At 46.9% G+C, this 10,823-nt stretch overlaps 1 protein-coding gene across 1 annotated transcript; it reads right to left on the bottom strand.

Annotated features, from left to right (window-relative positions):
- Positions 1-4,642: 4,642 nt before the first annotated feature.
- On the bottom strand, positions 4,643-7,681 carry LOC121435668 (class I histocompatibility antigen, Gogo-B*0103 alpha chain-like). Its single transcript, XM_041635139.1, has 6 exons — positions 7,567-7,681; positions 7,082-7,357; positions 6,563-6,838; positions 5,817-6,092; positions 5,626-5,733; positions 4,643-4,925 (listed from the first exon to the last, which is right to left on the bottom strand). The coding sequence occupies exons 1-6, from the start codon at positions 7,628-7,630 to the stop codon at positions 4,921-4,923; spliced, it is 1,005 nt and encodes a 334-aa protein (XP_041491073.1). The 5' UTR covers positions 7,631-7,681; the 3' UTR covers positions 4,643-4,920.
- Between the last annotated feature and the right edge of the window lie 3,142 nt (positions 7,682-10,823).

Genomic DNA, 10,823 nt, shown 5'->3' with positions numbered 1-10,823 from the left:
CTCAGGGTCAGAAACTGGGGTTAGCCTGAAGACCGAAAAGCAAAACAGCCAGCCACTCTCTCTTTGACCTCAGTCTGAAATGGCGATCTTGCCTTCAGGAATCTCTCAGAATGAGACTGTTAAGAGCTGTTTCTTCCCGTTTTATAGTCCTCTCTAGGGCTGGAATTAAAGGTGTGTACCACTGTGATTAAAGGCATGCACCACCTGATTTCTATGGCAGCTTGCTGCAGGATAGCGGTTTTACCCTGTAAAGATTTATTTCTAATACTTGTTTAATAGAATGCTGATTGGCCAGTGCCAGGCAGGAAATAAGGCAGGGCAATGAGAACAGAATTCTGGGAATTCTGCAGATGCAGGACACAAGATGTGACTGCCATGCCGGACCAAGCCATGTGGCTAACACAGACAAGATTAATGGGTTGGGGCTGGAGAGATGGCTCAGAGGTTAAGAGCATTGCCTGCTCTTCCAAAGGTCCTGAGTTCAATTCCCAGCAACCACATGGCGGCTCACAGCCATCTGTAACAGGGTCTGGTGCCCTCTTCTGGCTTGCCGGCATACACACACAGACAGAATATTGTATACATAATAAATAAATAAATATAAAAAAAAAGATTAATGGGTTAATGTAAGATGTGAGAATTAGTAAATAAGAAGTCTGAGCTACTAGGCCAACCAGTTTATGATTAATGTAGACCTCTGTGTGTTTATTTGGGACTAAACGACTGTGGGACCTGATGGGAAAGAAACCCCAGTCAACAGCAACTAGTGTGGCTACTGGGATTGAAGGTGTGTGTTACCATAACCCGGTCTGTAAGGCTGATCGGTTTTACTCTCAGATCTTCAGGCAGCCTTTATTTCTTAAAATATAATTGAAATGCCACTATACATAAGCGATATGTAAGTAATACTAGTGCCCCATTTTCTTTACTTTTTTCTTTCTTTTTTTCCCGAGGCAGGGTTTCTCTGTTGGCCATGGCTGTCCTGGAACTAGCTCTTGTAGACTAGGCTGGCCTTGAACTCACAGAGCTCCGCCTGCCTCTGCCTCCCGAGTGCTGGGATTGTCTCAGATTTCCTAAGAGCTAGGGTTATACTACTGTGACAAGCAAGGCGATTGAAAGAAAACTACACAGAATGATGTTTCTGCGTCAACTAAGTCTTCATTTCACAAAAGATGTCTCCTTAGCAAGGCCAGGCGTGGTGGTGCGTGCCTCGGATTCCAGCAATCAAGATGCTGACGCAGAAGGGTCACTGTGATGCCAGCAAGGCTGTATCTTTAAGAGAAAAATGCCCTTCCCCATTCATGGCATATAATGGTGTTTATTGGCTTTTTACCCACAGTAAAAAAATTTTCAGAATTGGAGTTAGTCCTCTGAATTTTAATGCTGCTTTATTAGTAAAATTATTTTTGTTGCTACTTCAAAACTGTAATTCTACTACTGTTATTGTAATGTAAATAATACCTGATGTGCAACCCTGGTGAAAGGGTTGTTTGATCCCCACAGGTTGAGAGCCGCTTCCCTAGACCCACCTAGGAGAGCTGGAACCAGCTTCTACAGTGTTTACATTGTAGCATACAGGTACTCATGACATCTAGAGTGGACTGGGTACCTCAGAGGAGGCTGCTGTGTCTGTCTGAAATGAGTCTCTTCAGTACTTAAGATTGCAAAGTCAAGATGACCCCACAGGGCAGCAGGAAGGATGCTGAGTTAGCAGGAAGCAGCAGTCCAATTATATGTTTGAGTGCCCTGGAGTAGTAAGGAACATTGAAACTAATATTTTAAACAGAATATTTTCTGAGCAGTAGGTCTCAACAGTGGATTTAAAATACCTAGAAACCATGTTTTAAGCAGGTGTGCTGTCACACACACCCCTGCTTCTCCATGTAGAGAGCTTTAGTGTAACTTTTTAAAAATTATAGTGTTCTGCCCGCATATGTGCCTGCAGACCTGTAGAGGGCGCCAGATCTCATTACAGATGGCTGTGAGCCACCATGTGGTTGCTGGGAATTGAACTCAGGACCTCTGGAAGGGCAGTCAGTGCTCTTAACCTTTGAGCCATCTCCCCAGCTCCCTACTGTAACTCTTAATGGCCCTAGGATTTGAGCATCATTTGCAATTTGCAGTCACTAACTGTATTAGTCTCTTAACATAATTAACTTGTGTTTTGATGTTTTCAAGTGGAGTCATCTACTATATGACTGTTTTGTCTACCTTGAAAATCTATTGCTCAGCACAGCCGTCTTCATTCATTCTCTTAGCTCTTCATGAGGACTTGGTGTTTCTCTGTGAGCATGGAGACAGTTTCTTCCATCCGTGGGAACCATCTCAGCCTTCGGAATTGTATTTAGGGTCGGGTTCTGCATTAGGCTTTGGCTTCATGGATGCTGTGAAGCACGTCAGCACCATTCATATATCTAACAATCTAACAAGTAACGCCAGCCCGAAGATCAGAATGCAGAGCTAAGCCACTAGTTAGCCATAGAGGCCAGGCGGTGGTGGCTCACAACTTTAATCCCAGCACTAAGGCGGTGCAGACAGGAAAGAATATGGCTGGGCAGAGAGAAGACTATAAGATGGGAGGAGACAGCAGGGCATGGCCTTCAGTCTGAGGATTTGATGGAGATAAAAGGTCCCTCTGGTGCTTGACTCCTGTACTTCTTTAACTTTACCCCAATATCTGACTCTGGGTTTTTATTATTAAAACCAATTAGAATTTGTGCTACATTCATGTGTACAATGAAGTAGCCATTTTTTATTCTTCAGGAAGTTTTCCTTTGTGTTCACAACTTGGCTAACTAGAGGGGCCTAGCAGTTTATCTGTCCCAGCTTTCAACTTATCTTTCTCATAAAGCTTCGTCAAGTAGTTTATGGTTTAAAGTGGGAGCTGGGACAGTACCTTTTACTTAAACACTTAGAGACCATAGTAGGGTTGGTTGGTAATTTCAGAATTATGTCTCTGGGACTAGAAAAGGCCCAGGTAAAATGAGATGGAAAATGACCAGTCAATGAAGTGTCAGGACACACATATGTATTGAATAAGTGTGTTGTCTTTTTTTTTTTATTGGTATTTATTGAGCTCTACATTTTTCTCTGCTCCCCTCCCTGCCTGTCCCCTCCCCCTTCAATCCTTCCCCAAAGTCCCCATGCCCCCAATTTATTCAGGAGATCTTGACTTTTTCTACTTTCTACTTCCCATGTAGATTAGATCTATGTAAGTCTCTCTTAGTGTCCTCATTATTGTCTAAGTTGTCTGGGATTGTGGTTTGTAGGCTGGCTTTCTTTGCTTTATGTTTAAAAACCACCTATGAGTGAGTACATGTGATAATTGTCTCTGTGTCTGGGTTACCTCACTCAAAATAATGTTTTCTAGCTCCAAGTGTGTTGTCTTATATGGGCATGGTTTGTGGTATTCTGATGCAAATTTCTATTAACAGCAAAAATCACAGATTACAGTTTATCTAATAATAAAGTTTTTAATGTAATAATAAAGTTTTCATGTAATAATAAAATGTTTTATTTGTTTTATTTTTGTTTTTTGAGACAGGTTTCTCTGTGTAACAGTCCTGGCACACACTCAGTAGACCAGGCTGGCCTCAAACTCACAGAGATCTGCCTGCCTCTGCCTCACAAGTGCTAGGATTAAAGGCATGCACCACCATGTCCAGCAATAAAATGTTTTAAATGTTACCAAAATTACCAGAATATGACACAGACATTGAAGGGATCATGTGCTATTGGAAAAGTGACTTTAATAGACTTACTTGATGCAGGATCTGTAAAAACAAAACCAGTATCTGTGCATGCAATAGAGCGAAACTCCAACAGCAGGAGAGATGCCTGTGCTGTTCAGTGACTGGTCAGTGTGCGACACCACCCTATTGAGTAGCTCTAACCGTGGGGCGTCAGAGCAAATGTTCTTGCTCAGTCCTCACACTGAGCTCATGGCCTGGGCTGTTCCCTATTTCCCCAGCCCTTCTGCAACCTGCAGCAGCACCCAAGTACATGGCTTAGAAGATTGTAAATGATCATATTTTCCAACCAAGGAAAAATCTAAATTAGACTCATAAATTCTTGAGGCTGCATATAAGGTTAGGGTTGCTTGGGCTGAGGGCAGGGAGAGGAGTAGCTGAGTAGACAGAAGAGTGGCTGCAGGAACTCATGTCAGGTGATGAACGGCTGGCAGAGCCGCCTTTGCTAACTCCGGAATTCAGTTCCTTCATAAAGGCTGCAGAAAGAAGGAAGCTAAGAAGTGAGCCTCGATGAAAGTTGGTGCGTAAGACTGGAGACAGCAGGCAATGCCTGACAAAAACACCTGCTGCTGTCAAGAAAAAGGGACATCTGGAAGGACGGGGCCAAGACTTACACAGGAATAAGAAACACATACGTTGGGGGCTGAAGGTTGAAATCAGGCCTGGTGCCAGGCTGCCCTGCCACAAACAGTCTTCACTGTATGGTCCTACAAACAGGATGAGGCCCAGGGCCATAGCAGGGACCTTGTGACCAAAGGTTCGGGTGGGAGAAGCAAAGATGACCCAGGTGAAGTCTACAGTGGCTGAGCACCAGATGGGCCAACGGTCCCATCCGTGTTTAGATCCCCAGTCTCCTCTCCCAACCTGAAACAGATCCATTCAGCAAAGGTAGATTCTGAAATGTTCTCAAATTTTATTTCCTCTCCCAAGTTTGAAGCAACTTGCTGTACCCTAAGCCATTAGCCAAGCCTGGGGTAAGAATTCCAAACAGATGTCTAGATGCTGTTCTAGACAGATGGAGAATCCTAATCCCAGCTTGAACAGACTCACATTTGGCTGACAGAATCTCACACAGATGGACATAGTCAGATGCCAGTTGCAGAAAGAAGTCAGGCTCCCCATGACATAGTTTGTTGTGTATGTGTTCACCTTTGTATGGTCAGTTCCAGTGTTATGCTGTAGAGGAAAATTCATGAAAAACGCAAGTCACCTGCATTCCAAACCCAGAAACCCACAACATTGGCCTGTCCCTGCCACTCTTGGCTCTGATTCAGGTTCTCCTGTGTTTTAAAATTTAGACGCCTTAAATGCCCACAGAAGATGGGGGGTTGGAACTAAGGGCTCCTGTCTACACTGCTGCCAGCATCTCAGGGATAGCCATTCCAAACTTAGAGGTGCCCTGATCACAGCTGCCACTTCTGCTTGTAGAAAACAAGGAGGTGAGAGGTCATGGACATGGGCCAAGACAGCCTAAAAGAGCCAGCAAGTACTGGGACATGGGGAAGAAGCTTGAACTTCACACAGACCAACACACCACAGGGCTGGAACAGGAAGGACCAACTGCCCTCTTAGAGGTCAGTGTCTCTAGAAGGCTCTCTGACCTGTAGGTGCTGGGAGCCAGGTCCTCGGGGCCACAGTCATCTTGGCACAAACTTCTAATGGGCTTTTAATTCCCTCAGAAGCACACTCCACAGGTGGCTCAGTGGGTAGAGGCTGCAAGCCTGAGGACCTGGGTTTGATCTCCAGAACCCACATAAACTTAAAAGGCGATAACTAACCCTACAAAGTTGTCATTTGACCTATACACGCATAGCGTGGAACACACGAACATACACCATGCATATTCACAATAAAAAACAGACCCCAATCTTCTCACCTTTCCTCCTTGGTAACTTTCTCCACACCACAGCAATGACCACAGCTCCAAGGAGAACCAGGCTAGCAGTGACTCCCACAATGGGGTCCATGTGCTGAAGAGGTGGAGCTGGGAAATGAAAGAGAGGGGCTTGGGTCTACTCAGGGTCTCCAGAGGGCTCCTGCTTCCCTTGACAGCCTGCCCCTCCTTACCCCATCTCAGGGTCAGAGGCTCAGGCAGCCCTTCATGGTACACATGGCATGTATATCTCTGCTCCTCCCCAGAAGGTACCACCACAGCTGCCCACTTCTGGAAGGTTCCGTCCCCTGCAGGCCTGGTCTCCACAAGTTCCATGTCCTGGGTCTGTTCCTTCCCATCTCTCTGCCAGGTCAGGGTGATCTCAGCAGGGTAGAAGCCCAGGGCCCAGCACCTCAGGGTGATGTCACCTTCAGGTCTGGGATGATAGGTCACACGTGTCTTTGGGGGATCTGAGAATTCAGAGGTTCCGAGACTGCATTACCTTCACTGATATAGTGGGCTCATGTGACCGTCCTGAGAATGTACAGGACACTCAAGGTGAGAAAGGAGGCCCCAAACCCAGACTTTTAGGTTACTCTCTACCTTGGAAAATCCTACAGTCAGTTTAAGCCAGCCCAGAGTGAGAGGCTTCAAGTCTCTGAAAGGGACATTGGCTTCTGACCTGGGGGGAGGCTGAGCTTTTCTAAGCTTGACCAAATTTCCAAACACACTGGAGTGGGGGCAGAAAACAGTGAGTCTCCACGTAATGTCCAAGGCTGCTGGAGGCTCGTCATTTACCGCAGGAACTGACTTCCGCGCATCCGGAGAGAACCCAAGAAGATTCACCCGGGCTAGCTCAGAAGAGAGGGAGGTGACCTTGCAGGAGACCCGAAGCAGGAAGGTCTACACGGGGATCCAGTTGTTTGCTGCCACTCAGTACCTGCACGTTGCAGTAACTCTCTTCCCTTCTCCAGATGGCTGCGGAGCCACTCCATGCACGTAACTTTCAGGTAGGCCCTGTGGTGCTCTGCCTCATTCGTCGCCTCATATTTGCGCTGGGTAATCAGAGCCACCTTGTTTGCAGCAGTCCAGGAACGGAGGTCCTCGTTCAGAGAGATGTGGTCGGCGCCATCATAGGCCGTCCGGTAGTAACCGCTGAGGAAGCGCCCATCACTGCCCATATAGCACCCACGCATGGACTGGATGGTGTGGTACCCTGGAAGGCAAAAGGAATCAGCCCCAGAGGCCTGGTCCCGCCTGCTACTCTTAGCCCCGCCCCAGGAAGGGAGGGAGGGAGGGAGGACCACTACTGGTTGTGAGTCTCCCCCTGAGGCTGCAGAATTTTTCTAGCTCTGTGGGGTCTAGGAGATGCGCCCGGCAGTAGCCTTAGGTTTATGAGCCGGGTCGACTATTTGGGGTTATCCAAGCCACGCAGGGCTAAGTGACTCGGGTCACTCGCCTGCTTCGCTCTGGTTGTAATAGCGCAGCAGGGTCCTCAGATTTTCACGGAAAATCTGCGCGTTAGCCTTGGCGATCCGAGTCTGCCGCTCCCAGTACTCGGGCCGTTTTTCCTCCATCCACGGCGCCCGAGGCTCCTCTCTAGGGGTCATCGCATCGCTGTCGAACCACACAAACCGCGTGTCGTCCACGAATCCGAAGGCGACGAACCGCGGTTCCCTGTGTCCCGGTTGGGTCATGGCGGTGCCGAAATAACGCAGCGAGTGCGAGTGTGAGCCTGGAAGAAGCAAGGAGCTGACGGCGGCTCCACCTTCTTCCCAGGATCCGGAGCTGGTGTGGGGGCCGAGAGGGGAGCAGGGCGCGGGGCTCGGGACGCGGGTGGACAAGGGGCGGGAGGGTCCGGCTGGGCCACGCGGGAACGCGGCTTCCCCGGTGCCGCCCCCGCCCTCCCCGCAGAGCCCGGTTCCCTCCCGACCCCGCACTCACCTGCGTGGGTCTGGGTCGGGGCCAGGGCGGCCGCCAGCAGCAGGAGCAGCGTGCGCGGCGCCATCGTTCATATCTAGAGATCTGGGGAACATAAGAGCTCTGCGCGGGATTTTAGAACCCGGAATCTCGTACTGGCATCTGCAGAAACCGGACACCCAATGGGAGCGGGAATTACCATCGCGTCATAAGTGTCTAGGCAGAAGAATCTGACACAGTTTGGGAGACCAGGAAGTGAAAGTTGTAGGAGATGGGAAATTTCCAGGGCTTGGCATCCTAGCCATCTGCCATCCTGATCAGGGACCTGGGCCCTTATCCTTCCTTCCCTCTTCCCGCACCAAGAGCTTTCGCCATGTTGTCTCTCTGACTCCAATTCAAGAGTTGTCTTGGTCAGCTGTTCTCAGACTTCCTGGTCTCAGGATCTCCATGTACGCATAAGAATTAATGAGTTTCCCCAAGGAAAACATGTTTTTGTGAGTTATATGTGTAAATAATATTAGAAGCTAAATCTTTTAAAATGCATTCAGTTATTTAGAATATTAACAAATCCATTGCATTGATAAAATAAAATCTTATGAGAAATAATCATTTCCCAAATGAAAGGTCTGAAGTGCGGGTCTTTTTGCACTTTGCGTGTTTGCAAGTCTTTTCCTTAATCTGTTTCAGTAAAGATAATGGATTTTCATATATACTTTGCATTTAACCTGCTCTTCCTGTTGAGTGTGAAACAGCTTGCCTTATCCAAATATGAAGGTGGAATATTTTAATAATGTTACCAGATAATTGTGGATACTCATCTTTGATACCACAGTAAAATAAAATGTATTAATAGTTATTTAGACGGGTTTCGTGAATTCTACCTTGGATTTGAAGTGAGGAGGGAGTGTTGACTCTCTCTCCGGCTCTGTGGCCAGCTTCATATGCAAATCTGTATATTACGTCAGGTAAAGTGAAGGCCAATAATGTGCACAGGTGTCTGTAAGCCTCCCTTGATAGTTACAGTTACTATAATTTTTACTCTATAGTGTGCAGTAAGACACAGGTGAGCCATCAGTCTGAGGAGGGAGCCATTTCACATACCTTCTATTGGGCTGTGTTCCATGGAAGAGAAATAATTGCATTTATCTCCCAATATTACATCTCACAACTGAATATATATCCAACATATATCGATAGATAAGATATATTACATATGATACATATCTGGAGATGTGGCCCAGTAGCAGAATGATTATAGAGGTTTTCTGACATGCACAAGACCCTGACTTTGAACCCAAACATTAGGCTGTTGGGGAAGAACTGCCTTCATCATTCTTGCTTGGCATTGGGTCCTGCAGGCTGCAGCACCAGCCTGCACGGTACAGTGTGCTGCACAAGATAGGATAGACAATAGAGCATTTTTTTCTGGTTTTGCCAGATACAAATGGACTGGACATTGTGAATGTAATTCTTTCTCGCCTGATAATTGTTCTTATTGTATATAGTTTTAATGTGTTAGAGTCAAAGCCTTCCCTTTTTATTTAGACAAAAAGGGAGAAATGTTGTGGAATATTTGATTGTACTGTGACATCCTGAGACTCTGTTAATAAGGTTAACCTTGGATGGGGGGCGGGGGGAGTCAGCAACTAGTTGATAAGAATTAGTCATAGAGACTGTGGAGGACCCAGAATACAGCTAGAGAGGCACAGGAAGGAGCAGGGAGGGACTTGGACTTTTTGTCAGCCCTTTTTCGGTTGAAAAGTGTGGTGAGGAGGTCAGCTGGTTGCTCTTCTACCACTTCTTTGATCTAGCGGTTTTCACCCCAATATCTGACTCCCATATTTGTTGGTAATAGAACAGCTGAGGGGAAATAACCGGGCCCAGTTGTTAAAAGCAACTGTTACTCCTGCAGAAGACCTGAGTTTGATTCTCAGTAACTACAAGATGCTCTCTTCCGACCTTTGGGGGCACCAAACATTCACATAATATGCAGACTTATATGCAGGCAAAACACGCATATACATTCAATAAATAAATCTTTTTTAAAAAATAAGAAAGAGAATCAAGATGCTGGAGCATGTCATACATAGAATCACCAAGTTTTCAAAAATTCACTTTATGGTCGGGCGGTGGTGGCGCACGCCTTTAATCCCAGCACTTGGGAGGCAGAGGCAGGTGGATCTCTGTGAGTTTGAGACCAGCCTGGTCTACAAGAGCTAGTTCCAGGACAGGCTCCAAAACCACAGAGAAACCCTGTCTCAAAAAAAAAAAAAAGAAAAGAAAAAGAAAAAGAAAAGAAAAAAAAAGAAAATTCACTTTATGTATAGAGGTGTTTAGCCTGTGTATATGTCTTTACATCGCATGTGTTCAGTGCCTGAGGGGACATGAAGAGGTCGTTGGATCCCTTGCAACTGAGGTTACAGATGGTTGTTAGCCAGCATGTGGGTGCTGGGAACTGAACCCAGTCCTCTGGAAGAGCAATCAGTATTCTTAACCTCAGAGACATCCCTCCAGCTCAAGAATCAGCAATTCTTACCATATTTTGAATCTAGAACATTCTGCTTAACAAGGTTTTCTCCTCTAGATGTCTCTGCAGAATCAGTTCATCTCAATTTTGTCTCAGCAAGGAATGACTTAGGGCACCAGTGGATGTCTTCCTGGAAGTCAGTGTGTTGTTCCATGTGACCCAAGTGTGGGGTACGAATGGCTCTAAGGGGGTCGTTGGCACAGGGGTGGTCATTAAACACTCTGTGGGTCTGGAGGCTGTGCAGAAGGCTCAACAGGTAAGAGCACTGACTTTTGTTGGGGGCGGGGGGTGAGTTTGTGTTGTGATCCAGCTGCCCTCACTTCCCCTGACCGGCAGAGGAACTTCCTTGTGGTCTGTAATTGACAAGGATGTTTGTGTTCTTTCTGGCCTGTGGGTCTCCACAGAAGGAGTAGAGGTATAAAAGGTTGCTGGGCAAAATAAAGGTTGCTGTTCTTCCACCTGAAAAGAAGCCTCTGTGTCTCAATCCCGGCACCCCCCCCCTCCAGTCTCGGCTATGCAGGCTGCGCTGGCCGCAGCAAGTTTGGTTCTTAATGTCTCCATAAGAGCTCACAGCTGTCTGTAACCCCAGTTCCCAGGGAGCTGAGGCCTTCTTCTGGCATCTATGGCACTAAGCATGCAAGTGGTGACACACTTGCTTACATGCATGTAAAACACCCATAAATCTAAAGAAGCCACGATGCTGGGCTTCGGCTGATGAAGGTGAAGGAACATGGGTGACGTGCAAAGCAGAGAG

Source organism: Microtus oregoni, unplaced genomic scaffold (assembly GCF_018167655.1).
Source record: "Microtus oregoni isolate MIOR12 unplaced genomic scaffold, Mior012 000046F_ref0000063, whole genome shotgun sequence".
Taxonomy (NCBI): Eukaryota; Metazoa; Chordata; class Mammalia; order Rodentia; family Cricetidae; genus Microtus; species Microtus oregoni.
This window is presented reverse-complemented; position numbering and strand designations above follow the sequence as displayed.

Bases quoted from the DNA above. Each gene is read 5' to 3' on its own strand.
- LOC121435668 (XM_041635139.1), bottom strand. From the start codon at position 7,630: ATGGCGCCGCGCACGCTGCTCCTGCTGCTGGCGGCCGCCCTGGCCCCG. The intron at 7,358-7,566 runs GTGAGTGCGGGG...TGCTTCTTCCAG, and splicing joins CCCGACCCAGACCCACGCAG to GCTCACACTCGCACTCGCTG. The intron at 6,839-7,081 runs GCGAGTGACCCG...TTTGCCTTCCAG, and splicing joins TTACAACCAGAGCGAAGCAG to GGTACCACACCATCCAGTCC.